Genomic DNA, 25,681 nt, shown 5'->3' on the forward strand with positions numbered 1-25,681 from the left:
GACATTCGAGGCCTCACTTCTTAGATATAAATAGTGCCACTGCTATAGAAAACAGAAGTGAGAAGCGAAGGCTTCTCAAAAAGTGCGTGTAGAGCTGCCATGTCATGCAGCAAGACGGTGACCAAGTATATGTCCATGGAAACTGGCATTCACATGTGGAAGAGACATCTTGGCGCAAGCTAGAGTCTTCTTGGAAGAGGGAACATCAGTTGAGAAAATACCTAAGTCTGGCCTATAAGTAAGTCTGTGGAGGCTTTTTTGTAAATTAATGGTTGATGTACAGGAGCCTGGCCCAGTGTGAAAGGCTCCACCCCTAGGCACATGATCCTTGGTTGTATAAGAAAGCAAGCTGAGCAAGCCATGAGGAGCAAGCTGGTAAGCAGCACTCTTCTAAGACCTTTCCTTCAGCTCCTGACTCCTTATTTCCCTTAGAAACAGACTATACAGTGTAAGCTAAAATAAATCATTCCTCCCCCAATCTAGTTTTGTTCCATGTTTTATCAACAGAAATAATATTCACTATAAATATCTATATATACATATATATACATATATATGTGTGTGTGTGCATCTATGTGTGTTATGTGTATATATACACACACATATATATATTTATGTATAATATATAGAAGTAATATTTTATTGCATATATTCAATGTATATATATTCATTCTCTCTCTTTTTCTTTCTCTACATATACATATATATTTATTGTCCTAGCTAGATTTCTTTTTTTTTTTAATTTTATTTAATTTTATTTTTTTTTATTAACTTGAGTATTTCTTATATACATTTCAAGTGTTATTCCCTTTCCCGGTTTCCGGACAAACATCACCCTCCCCCCTCCCCTTCCTTGTGGGTGTTCCCCTCCCAAACCTCCCCCCATTGCCACCCTCCCCGCATAGTCTAGTTCACTGGGGGTTCAGTCTTAGCAGGACCCAGGGCTTCCCCTTCCACTGGTGCTCTTACTAGGATATTCATTGCTACCTATGGGGACAGAGTCCAGGGTCAGTCCATGTATAGTCTTTAGGTAGTGGCTTAGTCCCTGGAAGCTCTGGTTGCTTGACATTGTTGTACTTTTGGGGTCTCGAGCACCTTCAAGCTCTTCCAGTTCTTTCTCTGATTCCTTCAACGGGGGACCTATTCTCAGTTCAGTGGTTTGCTGCTGGCATTCGCCTCTGTATTTGCTGTATTCTGGCTGTGTCTCTCAGGAGCGATCTACATCCGGCTCCTGTCGGTCTGCACTTCTTTGCTTCATCCATCTTGTCTAATTGGGTGGCTGTATATGTATGGGCCACCTGTGGGGCAGGCTCTGAATGGGTGTTCCTTCAGTCTCTGTTTTAATCTTTGCCTCTCCCTTCCCTGCCAAGGGTATTCTTTTTCCTCATTTAAACAAGGAGTGAAGCATTCACATTTTGATCATCCGTCTTGAGTTTCCTTTGTTCTAGGGATCTAGGGTAATTCAAGCATTTGGGCTAATAGCCACTTATCAATGAGTGCATACCATGTATGTCTTTCTGTGAGTGGGTTAGCTCACTCAGGATGATATTTTCCAGTTCCAACCATTTGCCTACGAATTTCATAAACTCGTTGTTTTTGATAGCTGAGTAATATTCCATTGTGTAGATGTACCACATTTTCTGTATCCATTCCTCTGTTGAAGGGCATCTGGGTTCTTTCCAGTTTCTGGCTATTATAAATAAGGCTGCGATGAACATAGTGGAGCACGTGTCTCTTTTATATGTTGAGGCATCTTTTGGGTATATGCCCAAGAGAGGTATGGCTGGATCCTCAGGCAGTTCAATGTCCAATTTTCTGAGGAACCTCCAGACTGATTTCCAGAATGGTTTTACCAGTCTGCAATCCCACAAACAATGGAGGAGTGTTCCTCTTTCTCCACATCCTCTCCAGCATCTGCTGTCACCTGAGTTTTTGATCTTAGCCATTCTCACTGGTGTGAGGTGAAATCTCAGGGTTGTTTTGATTTGCATTTCCCTTATGACTAAAGATGTTGAACATTTCTTTAGGTGTTTCTCAGCCATTCGGCATTCCTCAGCTGTGAATTCTTTGTTTAGCTCTGAACCCCATTTTTTAATAGGGTTATTTGTTTTCCCTGCGGTCTAACTTCTTGAGTTCTTTGTATATTTTGGATATAAGGCCTCTATCTGTTATAGGATTGGTAAAGATCTTTTCCCAATCTATTGGTTGCCGTTTTGTCCTAACCACAGTGTCCTTTGCCTTACAGAAGCTTTGCAGTTTTAAGAGATCCCATTTGTCGATTCTTGATCTTAGAGCATAAGCCATTGGTGTTTTGTTCAGGAAATTTTTTCCAGTGCCCATGTGTTCCAGATGCTTCCCTAGTTTTTCTTCTATTAGTTTGAGTGTGTCTGGTTTGATGTGGAGGTCCTTGATCCACTTGGACTTAAGCTTTGTACAGGGTGATAAGCATGGATCGATCTGCATTCTTCTACATGTTGCCCTCCAGTTGAACCAGCACCATTTGCTGAAAATGCTATCTTTTTTCCATTGGATGGTTTTGGCTCCTTTGTCAAAAATCAAGTGACCATAGGTGTGTGGGTTCATTTCTGGGTCTTCAATTCTATTCCATTGGTCTATCTGTCTGTCTCTGTACCAATACCATGCAGTTTTTATCACTATTGCTCTGTAATACTGCTTGAGTTCAGGGATAGTGATTCCCCCTGAAGTCCTCTTATTGTTGAGGATAGCTTTAGCTATCCTGGGTTTTTTGTTATTCCAGATGAATTTGCAAATTGTTCTGTCTAACTCTTTGAAGAATTGGATTGGTATTTTGATGGGGATTGCATTGAATCTGTAGATTGCTTTTGGTAAAATGGCCATTTTTACTATATTAATCCTGCCAATCCATGAGCATGGGAGATCTTTCCATCTTCTGAGGTCTTCTTCAATTTCTTTCCTCAGTGTCTTGAAGTTCTTATTGTACAGATCTTTTACTTGCTTGGTTAAAGTCACACCGAGGTACTTTATATTATTTGGGTCTATTATGAAGGGTGTCGTTTCCCTAATTTCTTTCTCGGCTTGTTTCTCTTTTGTATAGAGGAAGGCAACTGATTTATTTGAGTTAATTTTATACCCAGCCACTTTGCTGAAGTTGTTTATCAGCTTTAGTAGTTCTCTGGTGGAACTTTTGGGATCACTTAAATATACTATCATGTCGTCTGCAAATAGTGATATTTTGACCTCTTCTTTTCCGATCTGTATCCCCTTGATCTCCTTTTGTTGTCTGATTGCTCTGGCTAGAACTTCAAGAACTATATTGAATAAGTAGGGAGAGAGTGGGCAGCCTTGTCTAGTCCCTGATTTTAGTGGGATTGCTTCAAGTTTCTCTCCATTTAGTTTAATGTTAGCAACTGGTTTGCTGTATATGGCTTTTACTATGTTTAGGTATGGGCCTTGAATACCTATTCTTTCCAGGACTTTTATCATGAAGGGGTGTTGAATTTTGTCAAATGCTTTCTCAGCATCTAATGAAATGATCATGTGGTTCTGTTCTTTCAGTTTGTTTATATAATGGATCACGTTGATGGTTTTCCTTATAGTAAACCATCCCTGCATGCCTGGGATGAAGCCTACTTGATCATGGTGGATGATTGTTTTGATGTGCTCTTGAATTCGGTTTGCCAGAATTTTATTGAGTATTTTTGCGTCGATATTCATAAGGGAAATTGGTCTGAAGTTCTCTTTCTTTGTTGGGTCTTTGTGTGGTTTAGGTATAAGAGTAATTGTGGCTTCATAGAAGGAATTCGGTAGGGCTCCATCTGTTTCAATTTTGTGGAATAGTTTGGATAATATTGGTATAAGGTCTTCTATGAAGGTTTGATAGAATTCTGCACTAAACCCGTCTGGACCTGGGCTCTTTTTGGTTGGGAGACCTTTAATGACTGCTTCTATTTCCTTAGGAGTTATGGGGTTGTTTAACTGGTTTATCTGTTCCTGATTTAACTTCGATACCTGGTATCTGTCTAGGAAATTGTCCATTTCCTGAAGATTTTCAAGTTTTGTTGAATATAGGTTTTTATAGTAAGATCTGATGATTTTTTGAATTTCCTCTGAATCTGTAGTTATGTCTCCCTTTTCATTTCTGATTTTGTTAATTTGGACGCACTCTCTGTGTCCTCTCGTTAGTCTGGCTAAGGGTTTATCTATCTTGTTGATTTTCTCAAAGAACCAACTTTTGGTTCTGTTGATTCTTTCTATGGTCCTTTTTGTTTCTACTTGGTTGATTTCAGCTCTGAGTTTGATTATTTCCTGCCTTCTACTCCTCCTGGGTGTATTTGTTTCTTTTTGTTCTAGAGCTTTTAGGTGTGCTGTCAAGCTGCTGACATATGCTCTTTCCTGTTTCTTTCTGCAGGCACTCAGCGCTATGAGTTTTCCTCTTAGCACAGCTTTCATTGTGTCCCATAAGTTTGGGTATGTTGTACCTTCATTTTCATTAAATTCTAAAAAGTTTTTAATTTCTTTCTTTATTTCTTCCTTGACCAGGTTATCATTGAGTAGAGCATTGTTCAATTTCCACGTATATGTGGGCATTCTTCCCTTATTGTTATTGAAGACCAGTTTTAGGCCGTGGTGGTCCGATAGCACGCATGGGATTATTTCTATCTTTCTGTACCTGTTGAGGCCCGTTTTTTGACCAATTATATGGTCAATTTTGGAGAAAGTACCATGAGGAGCTGAGAAGAAGGTATATCCTTTTGCTTTAGGATAGAATGTTCTATAAATATCCGTTAAGTCCATTTGGCTCATGACTTCTCTTAGTCTGTCTACATCTCTGTTTAATTTCTGTTTCCATGATCTGTCCATTGATGAGAGTGGGGTGTTGAAATCTCCCACTATTATTGTGTGAGGTGCAATGTGTGTTTTGAGCTTTAGTAAGATTTCTTTTACATATGTAGGTGCCCTTGTATTTGGGGCATAGATATTTAGGATTGAGAGTTCATCTTGGTGGATTTTTCCTTTGATGAATATGAAGTGTCCTTCCTTATCTTTTTTGATGACTTTTAGTTGAAAATTGATTTTATTTGATATTAGAATGGCTACTCCAGCTTGCTTCTTCTGACCATTTGCTTGGAAAATTGTTTTCCAGCCTTTCACTCTGAGGTAATGTCTGTCTTTGTCTCTGAGGTGTGTTTCCTGTAGGCAGCAGAATGCAGGGTCCTCGTTGCGTATCCAGTTTGTTAATCTATGTCTTTTTATTGGGGAGTTGAGGCCATTGATATTGAGAGATATTAAGGAATAGTGATTATTGCTTCCCGTTATATTCATATTTGGAAGTGAGGTTATGTTTGTGTGCTTTCATTCTCTTTGTTTTGTTGCCAAGATGATTAGTTTCTTGCTTCTAGGGTATAGCTTGCCTCCTTATGTTGGGCTTTACCCTTTATTATCCTTTGTAGTGCTGGACTTGTAGAAAGATATTGTGTAAATTTGGTTTTGTCATGGAATATCTTGGTTTCTCCATCTATGTTAATTGAGAGTTTTGCAGGATACAGTAACCTGGGCTGGCATTTGTGTTCTCTTAGGGTCTGTATGACATCTGTCCAGGATCTTCTGGCCTTCATAGTTTCTGGCGAAAAGTCTGGTGTGATTCTGATAGGTCTCCCTTTATATGTTACTTGACCTTTTTCCCTTACTGCTTTTAATATTCTTTCTTTATTTTGTGCGTTTGGTGTTTTGACAATTATGTGACGGGAGGTGTTTCTTTTCTGGTCCAATCTATTTGGAGTTCTGTAGGCTTCTTGTATGCCTATGGGTATCTCTTTTTTTAGGTTAGGGAAGTTTTCTTCTATGATTTTGTTGAAGATATTTACTGGTCCTTTGAGCTGGGAGTCTTCACTCTCTTCTATACCTATTATCCTTAGGTTTGATCTTCTCATTGAGTCCTGGATTTCCTGTATGTTTTGGACCAGTAGCTTTTTCCGCTTTACATTATCTTTGACAGTTGAGTCAATGATTTCTATGGAATCTTCTGCTCCCGAGATTCTCTCTTCCATCTCTTGAATTCTGTTGGTGAAGCTTGTATCTACAGCTCCTTGTCTTTTCTTTTGATTTTCTATGTCCAGGGTTGTTTCCATGTGTTCTTTCTTGATTGCTTCTATTTCCATTTTTAATTCCTTCAACTGTTTGATTGTGTTTTCCTGGAATTCTTTCAGGGATTTTTGCGATTCCTCTCTGTAGGCTTCTACTTGTTCTCTAAGGGAGTTCTTTATGTCTTTCTTGAAGTCCTCCAGCATCATGATCAAATATGATTTTGAAACTAGGTCTTGCTTTTCTGGTGTGTTTGGATATTCCGTGTTTGCTTTGGTGGGAGAATTGGGCTCCGATGATGCCATGTAGTCTTGGTTTCTGTTGCTTGGGTTCCTGTGCTTGCCTCTCGCCATCAGATTATCTCTAGTGTTACTTTGTTCTGCTATTTCTGACAGTGGCTAGACTGTCCTATAACCTGTGTGTCAGGAGTGCTGTAGACCTGTTTTCCTGTTTTCTTTCAGCCAGTTATGGGGACAGAGTGTTCTGCTTTCGGGCGTGTAGTTTTTCCTCTCTACAGGTCTTCAGCTGTTCCTGTGGGCCTGTGTCTTGAGTTCACCAGGCAGGTTTCTTGCAGGGGAAAAGTTGGTCCTACCTGCGGTTCCAAGGCTCATGTTTGCTCCTGGGGTACTGCCTAAGTCCTCTCCGCTGTGGCAGCAACCGGGAAAATCTGTGCCGCTCCTTCCGGGAGCCTCCGTGCACCAGGGTTTCAGATGACGTTTGGTGTTTTCCTCTGGCGCCTGGATGTGCACAGAGTGCAGTCTCTTCTGGTTTCCCAGGCGTGTCTGCCTCTCTGAAGGTTCAGCTCTCCCTCCCACGGGATTTGGGTGCAGAGAACTGTTTATCCGGTCTGTTTCCTTCAGGTTCCGGCAGTGTCTCAGGCGCAGGGGTCCTGCCGCTCCCGGGCCCTCCCCTACGGGAACCCAGAGGCCTTATACAGTTGCCTCTTGGGCCAGGGATGTGGGCAGGGGTGGGCAGTGTTGGTGGTCTCCTCCGCTCTGCAGCCTCAGGAGTGCCCACCTGATCAGGCGGTGAGGTCTCTCTCCCACGGGGTTTGGGAGCAGAGAGCTGCTGCGGTCCGGGATCCGCCGGTGTGGGACTTCCGGTAAACACCCCTAGCTAGATTTCTATTGAAAAAGCACTGACACAAACTAGATTGAATATATATATGTGTGTGTGTATGATTGATATTTATATATGAATATTCAGTCATAATGGAAATAAGTTTTGTCATTTGCAGCAATATAGAAGGAACAAAAATATATTAAGTGAAGTGAAACGCATAGAGAAATATGTTCTTATATATGGAAGCTAAAATGTAATCTCCTCTCCTGAGAGGAGAGGATAGAGTAGAGATTAGCAGAGCAGGGTGGGCAGGGATAGAAGGAGGATGATTATTATGTAGTTAGTGAAAAGAAACTTGAATGTGTTCAACACAAAGAAAGCTTTGCAGTGATATTCATGCTGTCTACCCCATCTGCCCCACTAGTACATCTAGTGATGTACTGATCACATAGTACATACCGGTATTGAGACGAAAACTGCATCTCACAAGTACAGGTATGTACAATTATATGCTGATTAAAGTGTGATTTTAAGAAAGGTCCTAGTTCTTAATACTTTTTCACTGCCAGTTAACTTCCAGTGAGAGGACGGCAAGGATGAACAGCAAGGAGGTAAACTTCTGCCTTTGGCCAACACTGTTTCTCCGTTCCTATAAGCCCATTTGGCTTAGAGCTGTCGTTCCCAGCTCGGGCTGACTTATGGAGCAAGGTAGTCCTGAGTTGCGTCATAGGTGTGGCCCTTTTTGGCTTACAGTTGTGCCTTTGTCTCTGCTTTGAGCTGAAGGACAAGCACATGTTTTCACTCAATTCGTCAGAATTTTATTTCTCCGACTTGATTACTTAAATTTAATTAAAATTTGCATATGTTTACTATATATAGCACTTCCCAAAGTCACAGCTTTATTCTAATACCCATCAGTATGTATTCATCCACTCTACATGTTTTGAACGCCTGATATGATCAGAGAGCGCTGTGAGACAGACGTAACCTGGTTTCTTGCCCTCAGAGAGCTTCTGTCTGGAGGAGGAGATAGATGCTAAATGATCGCACTTAACCTCCAAGCTTTCCTGTTGCTGTAGGGTGCAGCTTGGTTAGTGAAAGACGGCCACTTTACTATTCAATAAAGCTGGGGCAATTCCTACTGCAAGACACATGTAGGTGTTTTTCTTCAGTTCCTGTGTTAGATGAAATGCTTGACAGAAACAACTTAAATGGGGAGGGATGTGTTGGGTTCATGGTTTCGAGGGTGTCAGTCCATCCTGCTGGGTAGAGTGTAGAGAGCAAAGCAGTTCAAACCATGCCTGACTAGGAAGCAGAGAAATGCCAGCAGGAGAACTGAGATCGCAGGTAGTCCTGGAGCTGAGGAATAGCTTTAATCTCTGGCAAAATCTGCGAGTCCACAGCTTTTTGATCAGCCTTTCCCTGCTCTGTAATCTTGTATTTCTTCTTCTCTGTGTCAAAGATCTCCTTTCTTACTGCTTTCTTTTTAATTTGCATGGGTTCCCGACCTGTGCATGGTGTTGTTTACACTTATTGGGGAGTCTTCCTCTGGAATTAATGATCCCTAAAAACATCCTTACATGCACATCGAGATATTTGTGGCACTGACCTCCTAAGTGACTCTTAGTCCAGTTAAATAGACAATGAAGATTAAGTATCAATATCTATCTAAGGACTGTTGACATCATCAGTGAACTCAGGCACCCACAGAATAGCAGTAACACTCAGTGGTAGAAATCTTTCTTGTTATCTTGCTGTTCATTTAGATGAACCTTAATAAAACTCTAGGTATTCATTTAAATACTGGCTTCTTACGGAAAGGAGGAAAGTGGGTTATGTTTAATTAATTTTCCTTGCTCCTCTGTGGTGAGAATTTGGATCACAATGAGCATAATATGTGCACCAAAGATCCAGAAGAATTTTCTAAACTTTTAGCTTCAGGTTAAATATATTTTATAATAAAAATGGGCAGAGAGATTTATGAGCCAGAGGATCATGGAGTTTGCAGTGCGATTGTGTCTCTTAGGGAATGTCAGAAGCCACACCCATGAAATCTCACCAATGTGACCATCTAAACATGAACTGAACAAGGACCACAGTAGACGTGCTAACATGGGGAGGTGCAGGGGGACAAGCTTTGGAGGTCTGACTCTTCTAACAAAGGACTGCAGGCATTAAGGAGTGCTGAGAGCTGGGGAGAAGTCTTCCCCAGAGAAGAGCACACAAATAACTTACCAATGCCAAATGAGAACATGTAAGTTCAGGTAATGTTACAGGCTGAGCAGGTTGTCCCCCCCCCCACCACACACACACACACACACACACACGCACGCACATACACACAGTTAATGGAAAAAGAGGCAATGAATTTGAAAGAGATCAAGGAGGGGTTTGGAGAGAGGGAAGGAAAGAGGAAATAATGTATTTCTAGTATAATCTCAAAATAAAAAATGCTTTAAAAACAAATGAAATGATGGATCCTCTGAGTCACGATGGCATTTAGGATGGCTAAAAGTTCAGATTATGCTTGCTAGAGTTTTTATTTTTTTCATGAAGCTGAAAATCAGGTATTTTGGGGACATGACATTAGTTATTTCAGACTCTGTCAGATACTGCTAGAGTAGGTTCACATTGTACACCAAAAGCCCAAACCAGCTGATAGTCCTAAAAGCACCAGGGTGTTAGCAGCCTGGCTGAGAAAGATGGCCGCTAGCAGGAACCACCTGGCCTCACACTTTCCTCTGGTCCAAGTCTGGCTCCAACCTTGACCAGATGCTGTCTGCATCTTGGTTTCTATCTTCACAGGGGACTTAGTGAAATGGATCCATTGCACACACACATTCATCACTGTTCCACAAACGGAGAACGCCCTTCTTCCCCATTTCCCCCTCCGTTAGCAAAGCCAGAGAGCAGTTGGCATTGAAAACTTCCATTGTGAGCTGAGCATGACCTCTGTGTATTTAAGCCTGGCTTCGTCTGAGTGCAAAGCACACTGGTGGAGCCCTTTTAATTTTTCTGTTAGATTTTTAATTCCACTATAAAGACAATTCAAGTGAGAAACTTCAGCTTGCTGATTTTGTCCTTTGAGTCATTGCACTGTAATTAGCTGAGCTGAGTTTTAAATGTAGCAAGAGAACATCTTTCTTGTCTGTTTATGTCAGAAAAAAAAAAACGGCTAATGAGCACTTATCAAAAAGATGAACATTTTTTCATTAGATTAAGTAACATCAAAACAGATTTGTAATGTACTATTATGTTTCGGCTTGGAAGAAATTAGGTAAAATAGCTAATATCTTCACAGCTACCCAAGGATGTCTCTGTACGACAGGATCCGCCTCCTCTCTTCCCCTAGACTTCAGCGAAGTGTCCATCGGGGACGACTTTCTGTGTGGTTAAATGGCTTTAAGGGCACATTCTCAAAGGGCTCAGGATGACCTTAAACTTATGTGTAGCACATGAATATCTGTGAAGCATGTGTCACTACTGGCTGTCGTTGCATTCTGCCACTGTTCCCTGTGACTTGATCATACAGTCCTATCTGATTGCTTTTTAAAAATGATTCTTTTCCCTGTTCCCACAGCTATCAATGAGAATTTCATATGGAATACTCCCGTTTCTGCCTTCCTCCCTGTGGAGGGTTTTGAGTGTTTATGTGAATGACTTGAGTGTTTTAACAAAAGATGAACAAAGGTGATGAAGTCTGGTTTCTTAAGAAAACTCATAGTAGAAATGTAGACTTAAGAATCTCCCAGTTGGACATGGTGCCTCCCGCCTTTAATCCCAACACTCTGGAGGCAGAAGCAGGTGGATCTCTGAATTGGAGGCCAGCCTGGTCTACCAAGTGAGTTTCCGGATGGCCAGGACTACACAGAGAAACACTGTTTCGAAAAACAAAACAACAAGAAGAACAAGAATCTTCTCACTTAAAATTCATTTTGTCTTTATTCGGATGGATGTGTATGGTCACATGCATACAGGCAGGTGCTTGAGGTCAGAGTGGGTGTTGGATCCTATGGAACTGGAGTTACAGAAGGTTGTGAACTATTCAGTGTGAATGCTGAGAACAAAATTCTGGTCTTTCGCAAGAGCAACAGGTACTCTTAACCACCCAGCCATCTCTCCACCCCCAGAACTCTGAACTTTCTCATTTTAAATGTATCTTGGATGACAGCGGTTTTTTTTTTAACTTATGAAGCTGTTTAATTAGGTTATTGCAATTTAGGACACCAGTTTGTAAGGATACGTGCCCTTCGTCAGGGAGAACTGAGATCGCAGGTAGTCCTGGAGCTGAGGAATAGCTTTAATCTCTGACAAAATTTGCGAGTCCACAGCTTTTTGATTAGCCTTTCCCTGCTCTGTAATCTCGTATTTCTTCTTCTCTGTGTCGAAGATCTCGCTCTCCTCGCCTCTGCTTCTTCTTGAAGTAGTGTCAGTCAGGTGTTTGGGGATTTTAACCTCGCCGATATCAACTTTTGTTGAAGTGGCGATAACAAACTTCAGTTGTGTTCTGTGCAGAGGAACTCTGTTGAGGGCAAGAGGTCCAGTCACAAGTAGCAAGCCACTGCCCAGCTGCTTCAGGAAAACCACTCTCTTGCCCCTGTGGCGCCCAGTGAGGATGATCAGGACAGTGCCGGGAGTGATGCTGGAGCGCAGCCTTCTCACATGCTGACTAAAGGGCGTTTTGCCCTGGCTCAGCAGCTTCCGAGGCGCATCTGTGGTAGGATAATACCTAGGCATTTTTTGAAGCTTCACCACCCAGGTGCCACCTTTCTTATCCCCACCAACTGTTTTTGTGACAGCAGCAGGACCTTTTCCTTTTGCTTCTTCTTTTCAACCTTTGTCTTGGCAGCTGAGTATTTCCTTTTGTACAAGGCCTTTCTGGAATACATAGCAGATCGGGAGTACCTGCCAATTCCCCTAACTAGGACAGGGTTTCGGCTACAATGACAGGGTTTCGGCTACAATGGGGCTTGCCCTTCTTGGGCTTTTTAACCTCAGGGTTACCTTTTTTGGTTGCACCAGTGGGCCGAGCACCGGAGGCAGCAGCATCACCCCCAGTCTTCTTGGCTGCAGGTTTCTCCTTTGTGTCAGGCTTCTTTCTCCACCTTTTTACCTGCCATCTTGCAAGACGGGAAAGAACTAAGACAGCAGCTAGGTTTTTTTTTTTATTATTATTCCACAAGTTTGAGGCAGTTTATAGTGGCCTATAAGCATATTTACGGAGAATTGCCTTGACTGACGATGGATGTGAGAGAACCCATCCCACTGTGAGTGACACCCTCCTTGCAAGATGGCCCTGAGGTGTGTAAGGGAGCTAGCTGAGTAAGTCAGCCAGTGCACAGCATTCCTCCACAGTTCTCCAACCATCTCTGAATGTTGGTGCAACAGTGTTTCCTGACCCTCTCTTACTTCGTCTGCTCTAATACTAGAATCCGACATTTCCTCAAAGTCTCTGGCTCTTATGGGGCAGGGTGCACGGGGGGAGGGGGTGGGGTGGGGTGGGGAGGTGGGGGGTGGGGGAGTGGGGGGTGAAGGGGCAATGGTACTTAGAGATCAAAAGTTGGACACCAGGTGCTGCTGGACTGCCTCTGTGTCTATACTGAGTACATATAGGATGGATGTGACTCTGTCTCTTTGTCTCTCTCTGTCTCTGTCTCTCTGTCTCTTTTTCTGATGTTCACTAATCTAATGCTAGAAAATTAATTTTAATCTTTCTTTTTTATGCACAGTACTTTTATGTCTTTAGTTTAAAAAGGTGATTCATTTGTATTTGTGTGTGTTACATGGGTTTCTGTGAAAGTATCCTATGTGGTGTATACAAGTGACTGGTGAAAGTGTCCCATGTGGTGTGGACAAATGACTGGAGGCCAGAGGAGAGTGTCCGTCACATCCCAAGGAGCTGCAGCTCCAGGCAGTGTGAGCTGCCAGGTTTGACTGCTAGGAACTGTACTTGGGTCTGAAAGAACAGCAAATGTTCTTAGCCATTTCCTCAGCCCGTCTGGGTAGTGTTTAAGTCCTTTCTCCAGGAGAGAAATCTGGTTCACACACTTTTCTGGTTCACACTCTTTTCTGGTTCACACTCTTTTCTGGTTCACACACTTTTCTGGTTCACACTCTTTTCTGGTTCACACTCTTTTCTGGTTCACACTCTTCTGGTTCACATACTTTTCTGGTTCACACTCTTTTCTGGTTCACACTCTTTTCTGATTCACACTCTTTTCTGGTTCACACTCTTCTGGTTCACACACTTTTCTGGTTCACACTCTTTTCTGGTTCACACTCTTTTCTGGTTCACACTCTTTTCTGGTTCACACTCTTTTCTGGTTCACACCCTTTTTGCTGTTTCTACTCACTGTTTAAGGTTTATATTCACACGAGGCTGATCCAGAATTATTAACCCCATTGCTATAAAAGTTAATAACTCTAATGCTTAATGTGTGTTAACTGATCATTTGGTCTCCAGACCGAGAGCATTTAGTCAAAATTGTGTTTGTCTGCTTAGTGTGATATTTTTATTTAAAAAGATCATTGGATTCATTTATCTTTGCCTGCATTTCATGTTGGATTTTGTATCTTCCTCTATTGTTAATAATATCATCAAACCAAAATGATTTTAAAAATGCCGGCAGAAATGTATACTGCCTTCTCTCCCCACCCCCACCCCTCTGCCACCATGTTAGTGTGCCTTCTGGAGTTTCTGCCTATAAGTAAGTAAATAAAAACATTTGCATCTTATCTCCTCGTCATAGTTCCTTTAAGCCCAGGGGAAACATTTTATAGGCACCCTTTCATGCTCTCATTTTGGGAGTTAGGAATAAGCAGGTCCTAGAAATCACCAGCAACACCGTCTCCTCTCTGTGCTGCAGTGCTGACGTGTTTCCTGACATGTTCATAGTGAATGTCATATGCTCAGACATTTCCTCTCTTCCCTCTCACCGTTACCTTCATCTCCACAGTCTCATGCCTACTTTCATGTACTGTATGCATATTTCATACTATATAAAACCTACGATTCCAGGAGACAACCTGCAGGATTTCTCTCTGAGGCTGGTTTGTTTCCCTTGGCTTGATAGTCTCCAGTCGCTTTCGTGCTCCTCCAGCAGAGGTGATTTCCTTCTTCTTTTTTTTTTTTTTTAAGTGTGTCTTGTTTCTTCTTCTTTTTTTTTTTTATTATTAACTTGAGTATTTCTTATATACATTTCGAGTGTTATTCCCTTTCCCAGTTTCCGGGCAAACATCCCCCTCCCCCCTCCCCTTTCTTATCGGTGTTCCCCTCCTCACCCTCCCCCCATTGTCCCCCTCCCCCCAACAGTCTAGTTCACTGGGGGTTCAGTCTTAGCAGGACCCAGGGCTTCCCCTTCCACTGGTGCTCTTACTAGGATATTCATTGCTACCTATGAGGTCAGAGTCCAGGGTCAGTCCATGTATAGTCTTTAGATTTCCTTCTTCTTTATGACTGACCACAACCCATTTCTTTAGCCATTCATCTTTTGACAGATGCCGAGGCTGACTCCTCAGTTTGCCTATTGTGAACAGGGCTGCGGTAAACACAGAAGGGAAGTGTCTCTGGGGTCTGATGGTCAGGCTTCTTTGGGCCTGCTTTCAGGAATTGTATGGCTGCTTTTGTTGTCGTTGTGTTGTTTTATTGTTGTTTCTTGTCTTTTGTCTTTTCCTCCATACTGATAGCTACAATGTGTGGACTAATTACTAATTCACACCCCTCCCAGTGTTGTTGTATAAGAGTTCTCTTATTGCCACATAGTCCCCCAGAATTTTCTTAATGGTAGTCATTCTGATTGGGGGAGAGAGAATCTGAGTGTTGTTTTAATTTGCATTTCCCTAATGGTGAAGGATGTTGAACATTTTTTCATGTGTTTATTGCACATTTGTACCATACCTTTTGAGACTTATCTGTTCATCTCATTACCCTGTTTACTAATTGGACTGTTCGATTTCTTGGTAGATAGTCTTTGTAAGCTTTTAATATTCCATACACTGTTGAGTCAATTTATAGATGTGCGCCGATCTGAAGTATACACTGAGTGTTCCACAGAGAATTCAACTCAATATGCAGCCGAGGATGACTTTGAACTTTTGATCATCCTGCCTTCATCTCTTAGTTCTAGGATGCCCATCGTGCCTGGTTCATGTCTTCCTGGGCATGGAATCCAGGGCTTTGTACATGCTAGGCAAACACTCTTCTAACTGAGCTACATCCAAGCCCTTGTGGGCTTTTCAATTGGGTTTTAGAAATCCTTTTCTTGTGGAAGTTGTAGAGTTCTTCACACATCCTGAATGCCCTGTCTTCCCACCCACTAGCCTTTGTCCTGCTCCTCAGAAGCTCTGAAAGCTGAGTTCTGTACCATTAGCACCATAAGACTCCTATTTTCTCCTTAGACCTTCCTCCTCACGACCATTGTGCTTCCTGCTGGGTTCTGTCTCTGACTCACTGGATGAGCTTATGCCTCGTTGAATGCCTTAAGAGGAACTATGTTACCAGTCTCCTCTCTGAAGCTTGCTCTCCTTCCGGATGTCACTGCCTCTTCTAGCATAGCAGGAACATCACAAATTTGGGTTCAGTGGTAGAGCATTTTCAGAGTGTGTTTAAGATTCAGGCTTCTATGCTTTAGACAGCAAGGAGTGAACAAATGAACACAATTCTAGCTTGCTAATATGCCCTGAGCTGTTGTCAGATCCCTATAGAACCATCGGTGGCTGCTGAGTACCTCACTAGGGTGTGCCATCCTGTGCCTAGGCTGTGGTCTGTAAAGCCCACCTTCTTCATTGCCTAATGGCTTCCAGCAGCTGTTCTGCAACATCTTCTCACACACAGAGAAGCTCATTCTGATCTGAGTTACTCCATCATTGCTGGTACTAGCAGTCATCTTTCCACTTAGCACATTTCATTAAATTTATATGGAAATGAGAGAACACAGTCAAATTGACAAAGCATTTTACAATTGACAGGGAAATTGGCTTGCTCATGCATTGCTAGGGAGGGGACAAATTGGTACCGTCTTTCCAGAGGGTATTAATTTATATCAAAATCCTTAATTCATTTGTCCTTTGGCCCAGCAATTTTGCGTCTAGGAATTTATCCTAAGGAAATAATGGTGAATACATATAAAGATTTATTTGGAAAGATTTCCATCTCATGACCCAAACTGGAATCAAAACACTAAATATGCATCAATGTGGGACGTGATAAATTCTGGTGCATCAATGCAATGAGATATAATGGAATTTAACGCCACCACAGAGGCAGATGAATATGTAAACACATTAGTGGTCTATTGTTCTGTAAAGAGCTCAAAACAACACATAGAGAGGGATCCCATTCTAAAAGGTACATCCAGATCTACAAGACTGGAATAGCACATGGGAAAATGTTTATTAATAATGAATATAGTTGCATCTTCCCTTTTGTAAAAGTGCATTAATTTTTCCCATAAGATATAATTTGTTCAAAAATATATTATGCTTTACTTTTTAAAACTTACAATTGTCAGATCCTCTTGATATTATTTTCTGGTGAACATTTTGTACTGATGACCTGAACTGTGTTTTTACACTCTTGAGTATTTTATAGATTTCATTAGATTTTTATGTTATTGAAAATACTTTGTAGAACAAAAGACTCTATGCAAACACACTTAAAATCCCTTCTTTTAAAATTCAAACAAAGGTTTTGTCTGTTTCTTTATGATATGTCAAACATGTTTAGTAAAGAATCCTTTCTTTAAAAAATTAAAATTACATTTGTGTGTGTGTGTTCTCTGTGTGTGTGTGTGTGTGTGCACGCGCGCACGCGTGCACGTGTGCATGTGTGCTGCATGTTTAAATGTCAGAGGACAACTCCAAGGTACTCCATTTTCATACTTTTACCATGTGGGTCCAAGGGATCAAACTCAGCTTGTCAGCCTTGACATCAGCATCCCTACCCACTGAGCCACCTTACTGGCACTAAGAATCCTTTAGGAAAGTACTTAGAGTTTGGGATAAGGACTTGGATTATCTTGAAAGATTCATTTCCTAAAAAAGAAACCTAGTTATCCTTTTGAAACCAGTGGTCAAAATTGTATGCAGTTGCTTTTAAAACTAAGGTTAGATATCTCTCAAACACTGCTTTTTTTTTTCTCTTGAAGGAATTCTGAAGCAGCAGTCACTATGATTCCTTGGGCACGGAGGCTTCTTCCTAGAAACGCCGCTGGTTCCTTATCTACATCATCAGCCAGTCAGCAAGCCGAGGATCACCACCGGCAGCTGGAGGCCTATCGGTACTTCCTGCCCATCCAGACCCGGTGGCAGGACAACGACCAGTATGGCCACGTGAACAATGCCGTGTACTACAGCTACTTCGACACTATTATCAACCACTACCTGCTGAGGTAGGCAGAGTCTTACTCTGACCTTGCTGTGTACCCTTGCTTGGGTCCCACCTCTTTTGTGGAGCAGCCTGGACTTTGGGCTCTTCAAAGGGGAACAGAAGGTCGGACATGTGGGCGAGGAATGTGTTGCTTTGCCTCTCCCAGGGTCTCAGGTGTTCACATATCTTGGTCCTTTACACTAAATTGTCAGCGAATGTGTTTATTTGAAGCTCAAATAAACACCTACATAACAAACCACGCGATGTTCAGATGTGGGGCAACTTGAGCAGATATTAACATCCACCCTCAAGGCCTTTTTGTGAGAAAAGCAGCTGCCTTCCCCACAGAGGATACTTGGTAGGGAGGAGGAGAGATGTAAAGTTGTTTATTATATCCTCTGGATGCCTTGATGACTTGATTGTCTGATTAGCATGCTTGCAAGAGTGGTTAGTATGTTTTTGGTTAATTTAATTGTCTATTGGAGAGACTCTGTCCTGTAGAGAAAGCTGCACGAAGTCTATCTCTGTCTTGCAGAGAGCTCGACTGCTTTGATAAAGTTGTTAAACCTTATTGGGCCTTCTATACAAACAACTCACATTTATTAAGAACTTTCTCTAACACATCTTATTCAGTTTCTCATTTACTCTCACTGACAGAGCATAACAAAAATGCCAGCAGACAGCCCGAGTCTCCTTGCCTGTGTCCTTTGGAGGCACACTGGAACACAGAACCAGCATCTCTATGTCTCAAATCTTTCTTTGGCTACTTTCATAGGCAGACCGGAAGTTCTGATGAACTGACATTCCTAAGAGCGGACTTCAGCTGTGGGTTGATGGGAGTGGTATGTGAATAGCCAAAGCTTCCTCCCTTCTTGACTGAGGTAACTTTGAGATGCACAGTTTACATAAGCTCCTAGGATTTCCTGGTGGGTTTTAACTCCAGCCACATACGTTGGTAGCCTTTTTAAAAATGGAAATAAAACTTACACAACAACAAACTCAGGACCATTCAAAGAGTTTTAGTTTTAATGTGTGTGTGTGTGTGTGTGTGTGTGTGTGTGTGTGTGTAAGGGCATGTGAGTGCAGTGCCAGTGGAGGCCAGTAGAGGGCATCGTTTCCTTGGAGCTGGATTTACAGGCTGTTGTGAGGGCTGGGAATCCAATTCAGGTCTTTTGCAAAAGCAATGTGTTCTCTTAACTACCATGCCATCTTTCCAGGCCCCATTTTAATCATTTTAAATTATAAACAGTTTATAGAGTTTTAGTATAACTACAGTGTGTAACCAGCACTGCTATCAAATTTCAGAATATTTCCATCATTCTCCCAAAGAATGGCCCCTACCTATTAGCAGGCTACCTTCTGGCAATCATTATCTACTTCCTGTCTGTCTGGACTTTCCTTTTCTGGACTTTGCATGTCAGTGGCATTGCATGAGTGATTTTGGCATGGCATTTGTCTGGTTCATCTGTGAATAGCTTCTCCCAGTACTTTATTCCTGAGTACTAGGACGTGTGGTGTACCGCATTTTATTAATTCTCTCATCCATCAGGTAACAGATATTTAGAATGTTCACATGAGGGGGCTATTAGGAACAATACTGCCATGAACATTTTATGTGGTTTGTTGTGCAGGCATTTCTCAGTACTTTTGGGTACATGCTTAGAGTGGAACTTCTAGGTGGTATGGTAACTCTGTAATGATTTGAGGAACCTCAAATGTGTTTTCCAGTGAGCAAGGCATGAGGCTCCAGTCTGTCCATCTTATCACCAACAGTTGTTATCACCAGCTTTTCTTAATTGCAGTCATTATATTATATGTTGACTGTGTCATATTTCCATTCAGGTCCTGTTTTCCTGGAGAATAATGATATCAAGTGTCTTCTTCCCATTGAGCTAGGACATGTCTTTCTTGGAAAAATGTCTGTTCAAACCTTTTGCTTCCTTCAGTTGGGTCTGTTGTTGAGTTGTAACAGTTCTTTTTATATTCTGGGTATGTACATATATGTATGCATAGTCTTCATATTCTGATATGTACAAATATGTATGCATATTCTTCATAATGTATATACATACATACATCCACATATGTATGTATATATATATATATGTGTGTGTGTGTGTGTGTGTGTGCGCACACAATTGTAACTTTTTCTTCCACCTTGAGTTTCCTTTTATGTTTTTTCTTTTGATTTAAAAGTTTTTAATTGAATGACTTGATGAAAAATTTCAGAATAGCAGATGCTCAGCTGTATACTTTCCATCCCACCTCCTTCCTCACTGGCCAAGGAACTTAATTTGTCTAGTACTGTAGGGCTTCTATTCAGATTACAGACTTCCATGTCAGGACATTTTAGCTTTTCTTCTCTTTGCAAGAGGGGATGCAGAACAACTTTCCTTTAGAATCTCTCTCTCTCTCTCTCTCTCTCTCTCTCTCTCTCTCTCTCTCTCTCTCTCTCCCTGTCTCCCTCTATCTCTCTCCCTTTTCACCCCCTTTCATATGTGTGTGTGCGCGCGTGCGCGCGTGTGTGCATGCCCTCTACTGGCCTCCACTGGCACTGCACTCACATTCCCTTACACACACACACACACACACACACACACACACACACACACACACACACACACACACACGGGTGTCTTCCTCAATCTCTCTTCACCTTATTCTCTGAAATGGGGTCTGTCACTGAACCTAGAGCTCATCAGTTCTCTAGACCATTTGACCAGAGATCCTTCTGGCTTTGCTTCCCCAAGTGCTGGCCTTACAGGTGTGTGCCGCCATGCTGGGCTTTTCATGTGGGCACCGGGGATCTGAGCTTGGGTCCTTGTATTTACCCAGCAAGTACTTGACTGAGACATCTTCATATCCCTGACAATCTGTCTCTTTTCTAGTATAAATTGTGCACATTACACTTTAAAAATCCACAGCAAATGGCAAAGATATTGAGGCAATTTCCTACTGTTTGTCAAATAGAGAGTTTTGACAGTTATTTTCCAATTGCTCAAGGCCACGCACTCTTTCTTAATAGTCAGTCTTAGGTGCTCTTTGGGTGGATACTTGGGCCACCTCCGTGTAACTGCAATTTAGCAAAGCTTTTGTGGCTTTTGAATGTCTCCCATTTGCAAGAGGAGCACCCGGAAGGATCTTGTGTAGTTAATTGAGGTTGAGTTCTTTTCTAGTGGAGATTGTGTCTTTGCGGTCCCAATTTGTTATAACGGGCCCTCTTACTAGTTCTGTTGGTAAGGATTCAAATTGGCAGCTTGTAAGGCAGAATTTCTGCCAGAATAATGTTTTATTTCAGGTAATACCTTAAGTGTTCTTACACATTGACTTTCCAGTGGTGACAAGACCCTGACTAATGGTACCAGGCAAGGCGCCAAGCCTGAGAGCAGTGCAACCTTGTCTCTCGGCATTCCAAAGACGAGCTCTGGCGCATGCGTGGGACACTCATGGGCAGCTTTCTTTCCCAGCATTCCAAAGATGATGGGTGCTGCGCATGCGTGGGACACCCATGGGTTTACCAACAACACCATTGCCTCAAACATTCCTTCAGTGAGGGGCCTTACTCCAAGAAAGGGGTCATGAAGTTGTGGAGGGTATGGATGGAAGAGGGAGAGATAGCAGCACAAGCCACAGTTTGCCCCGAGTTCCCATGGCTTTGACACATGGAAGGGGTTAAGTCGTTCTTGAACAGTTTATCGTTCATCAATTGTAATTAAATATGTTTATATTAAATTATGTTTTGTAATTAATGTAAAATCCTTTAGCCTATGCCGTTATTAGAACCAGATGCTGAAGTACCAACAATATTTCAACATGACTGTACTGCCTCGCCAGCTGTCTGACTGTAATTACTTTAATCTCAGCTTGTTATCTAATTATCACCTTTGTAAAGGGAAAAGTACTCTCTAATGCTTCCTGATTGTTTCAGATGATGATGAAGAGCGGGGAACAGCTGTCAGAGATCGGGCCCTGCTTATCACAGCAGAGGAACTTACCCCGAAGTGTATTCAGGGCCAAACTGTGGAGAAAGGCATGCCAGGCGAGAACTGGGGGCCGGCCAGTGAGGGGAGACAGGTGGTGTGCTGGATAAACTGCGAGGTGACGCCGGCAATGCCTTGGGGGACAGGGTTCTCAATCTAGAGACTCAGTGCTTTGTTGACAGTGCGCAGTGAGGGTTGAATGGGTTAAGCATGGGAAGCCCTCCATGTGGCATTTGACAATATACATATACTAGGTAAATGTGGACTGTTCACCCTAAAAATGGCCACTTTTGAGCTTAGGCTGGGGAGATGGATGGCTCAGCAGGTAAAGTGCTTGCCAGCAAGCAGGATAACAAGGAGCTGAGTTTTTAAAAAGCACAGCAAAGCTGTTAGGCAGAAACAGAGGATTCCTGGGAGTTTCCTAGTTAGATGGCCTATCTGGGAGTTCCAGATTCAGTGAGAGTCCCTGCCTCAAAAGGTTGAGAGTGATGGGAAAGACACCTGAGGTTGACCTCTGTCCTCCACCCATGTACACACACACACACACACACACACACACACACACACACAGAGAGAGAGAGAGAGAGAGAGAGAGAGAGACAGACAGACAGACAGAGACAGAGACAGAGACAGAGACAGAGACAGAGACAGACAGAGACAGTCAGACAGACATTCATTTGGGTTTTCTCCAATTCTACCTTATCATTTGATATTTTAAATGGAGCACATGATGCTAGCAACTTAACATTGTCAATGTTTTCCAAATTATATTTAAGTCTTATCCGCTAGCCTATGCTGTTAATAGAACAGAGGCTGAAATATTGTTTGCTGCATTGTGCATTGTTCTCTCCTACGCAGGTCATCAAACCAGTCAAGTGTATGTGAGCACAGGCAGAGAGGCCATGGAGCCCCTGATGAGCCTCGACTCTCTTGGTTTTGGGGTCCCCTCTAGTATTCACATGTCAGCCCTTGGTAAGGCAACCATTTAGTTCCTAAGTGACCATTAGAGCAGGTTCCCCTAGGGTGTCTCCTAAGCCTCCGATGCTTGCTTGAACCTCACCTCTGGGGACCACAGTCTGTGTCAGAGGGGAGTTGCCACCAGTGTTCTTTATCATATAAACAGCAGGGTACTAGGTATGAAGAAACGGGGAGTGTGATGGTGGGGCTAAACGAAATGGTCCAAGCTAACAAGGAGGCTAGATTCTCATTGCTGAGATGAGGCTAGACCACTAGCCAGGTGTGAGATCACATAAAACCTTAGTCTTTAGAAGTCAGGAATGAGGCCTTTTTAAAAGTGGGCAGACATCTTAGGAGGGAGGGAGGGAGGGAGGAAGGGAGGAAGGGAATTGGGTAAGAGGAAGGAAAGAAGGGAGGAATGGAGATAAGAAAAGAGAAAAGCACATCGAGGAGCCCAGAAGAGGCCTCTGCAGGGGATAAGTGTGGAGAACCTGAGAGGAGCGTGTGGGAGTACTTAGAGGTGCCTTGTCTTTGATTCAGACACGGCTTTGTCAATAACAGTGTGACCTCAGCCTCAGAACTTTCAGTTCATCTTGAAAATTTTTGTATAGTGCCCCACGGATATCCACAAAGTGCAGAGGTCATCGGGGCAGATGCTAGGGCAGTGTGCCCAAAGTCTGACACTACGGATGGTACAGAGGAGTCAACAATCCCCGAAGCCTATTTTCTAATAGTTATGGATGTAACATATGGAATATGTCTTTAAGATCTGGTCAGGAAAATACAACCCTGTCAACATGGAGGTCTGGTGACACAGGTGTCTTGCATCTAGGGCTGGAGACTGGCACAGAGTAGCCAGAGTGTGGAGATGGGCAGCCCAGGTGGCACTGAGATACTGAATCACCCAGGCAGGGTGGGCCAATGATGCCAAAGTTTCAGTCTGGGTAGGATGAAGAAAATTGTTCCGAGCTGCTGCAAGGCCTGAGGCAGAAGAGAGGCCAACAGAGCTCAAAGAATGATGGGACCTTTAGGAAAGAAGAGTCTTTTCTTCCCTTCCTCCTGCCCTCTAAACATCTGGGGATGCTTCTCATGAAACCAAATCAGAATCTAGCTAGTAAGGGAGTCATGCGGTTCTGGAGCTCCCAGAGTAAACCCAGAACATGGAGAAATGGGGCTGAGGCTGAGATCAGGCAGGAGGGTGACAAGCCAGTGGCCCAAGGTGGCCCACTGTATCCTGCAGCTTCCTTTGTAGCACCACCCAATAGCATCCCTGGAGAGTGCGCTTTAATCACAAGAAGGAGCATGTGTGTCTCTTCCCCGGCTGAGCTCCTGCATCACTCCATCCTCCAAGCTGCCCTCACTGTCACCGCACAGTATGACTTTATTTTACACCCCTCCTTACTTTCTCCAATCCGGCATCTTGGAAGGAGAGGGTAAATAGATAACCGGTTATTGATTTCACTCAGGTCTGTTTGCTTTGCATTTTTCCTAGCATGGTGCATGGATTAATTATGTCTACATTTGATTTTACTTGGTAACAGAATGTAAACAACTGAAAGAAAATCTGCTTTATGTTGCCTACAGGGAGCAGCGCTGCTTAACAACTAGAGAGCATGGCTGGTATGGGGCACACCATCTGCTTCCCGCTCTTTTGTCAGTTTTGTGGCTCATGGTACGTGTTCTTTCTCTGCCTCAGTTTCCTCATTTGATTAAGAGAGTCAGTAAGAGTGGGACCCTCACTGGTGTTAACCAGTGTTTGTGGTGATGAACCACATCCTAACTCAAGAGAATTCAGTGACTTAACCATTCTGTGACAACCTGACAGATGTGTGTGGGGAAGCTTAGGGAGGCTTAAATGAGATCGTCTTTCTGAGAATTTCACCAGGGAGACTAGTGGATAAACATGAAGTCTAACTGTAATTGTGTTTGCAGATGCTTTGCTGTAACTGCAGGGGCGTGAGTGATCAGAGTGGAGACTTTAATTGCCTTCATTTTGACTGTGATTCGTCCCCCAAAGGCGAATTGATCTATTTGATCTTGAAGCTGGTGATATCATAATGCTATGACCTTGACTCTCCAGAACTGTGAGCTAAATGGAACTATTTTCCTTATAAAGTTACCCAGTCTTGAGTATTTTATTATAGTAATAAAAATGGGTTAATTAGCACATTCCCACTGGATTGTATTCCCACTTCTTGGACTGGTCTTTAGAGAGCACCAGAAGGAAGAAGTTCCCTAACACTGAATCCAAAGTTTTGGTATCATGTTCAAAAGCCATATCATAGTGTCCTCTGCAGAAAACAAGAAAGCCACTCTAGAGAAGCCAGCAGGCCCCATGATAGGCACCAGAATGCTGTACTCAGTGCAGAAGCATGCAAAGGGCTGTTGCTGGCCTGAGGACTACTGAGCTTAGCTAGCCCAGCTGCCTGACTCTACTGCTAGGTTATTAGATTTTCATACCAGAGAACCATGAAACAAGCTTTGGGGGGAAATCAGGGTCCTAACAGTGTCAGCTCGCTGGGGGTGAGTACATTTGAGAGTAGCAGAAGTCAGGAACAACTGAAGAAGACAAGAGTGGCCTTAGGGTCCTGGAATGCCCAGCATTGAAGAGGATGGCTTTGGTATCAGGGGTTCCCATGGCTCCCGAGAATAAAACAAATGTGATGAACTCAGTCCCTTCACTGGAAGATAAATGCCATGCTCTACTAATTCTCTTTGTTATGCTACTTTTGATTTTTGGACAAGAGAAAGAGCACATAGCTGTGTGGTGGTTAATTTTTCATTGTCAACTTGGCACAACATGGACTCATCTGGGAAGAGATTCTTAGCTGAAGAATTGTCTATATCAGGTTGGCCTATAGGCATGGCTGCCTGAGATTGGCTTGATTGTCCATGGATTTAGGAAAATACAGCCCACTGTGGGTGGTACAATTCCCTATGCAAGGAGTCTTGAACAGTATGAGAGAGGAGAAAGCAAGCAAGCGAGCATGCATGGATTCACTTCTCTCTGCTTTGCTTGGATGTGACAGGACTAGCTGCTTCAAGTTCCTTCCACTGTGGCTCCCCTGCAGTGATGGATTGTCACCTGGAATTATAAGTTGAAACAAACCCTTTCTCCTCTATGTTGCTTTTTGTCAGGATGTTTTATTACAACAGAGATGAAACTAGGGCGAACACAGACCCAACAGTAATGTCCGTTACCTCATGTTTTACCACTATTTTTCATCTTCCCTTCCTTGCCTGCAACAGGAAG

At 42.7% G+C, this 25,681-nt stretch overlaps 1 protein-coding gene and 1 pseudogene across 6 annotated transcripts in view; one reads left to right on the plus strand and one right to left on the minus strand.

Annotated features, from left to right (window-relative positions):
* The window catches only part of Them7 (thioesterase superfamily member 7), a 238,012-nt gene that overhangs the window by 63,250 nt on the left and 149,081 nt on the right, over positions 1-25,681 (plus strand). For 4 of the 6 annotated variants that reach the window (NM_001144862.2, XM_063284591.1, XM_063284588.1 and 1 more), the window contains exon 2: positions 17,271-17,513. In NM_001144862.2, coding sequence (NP_001138334.1) covers positions 17,293-17,513 — 221 coding nt within the window. In that variant the 5' untranslated portion in view covers positions 17,271-17,292. Of the gene's footprint in view, positions 1-17,270; positions 17,514-24,012; positions 24,101-25,681 lie in introns of all 6 variants that reach the window. The other 2 variants (XM_063284592.1, XM_063284590.1) reach the window with 1 other exon arrangement.
* Positions 11,344-12,245, minus strand: Rpl6-ps11 (ribosomal protein L6, pseudogene 11; annotated as a pseudogene).

This window comes from Rattus norvegicus, chromosome 3 (assembly GCF_036323735.1).
Source record: "Rattus norvegicus strain BN/NHsdMcwi chromosome 3, GRCr8, whole genome shotgun sequence".
In the NCBI taxonomy this organism is placed as follows: domain Eukaryota; kingdom Metazoa; phylum Chordata; class Mammalia; order Rodentia; family Muridae; genus Rattus; species Rattus norvegicus.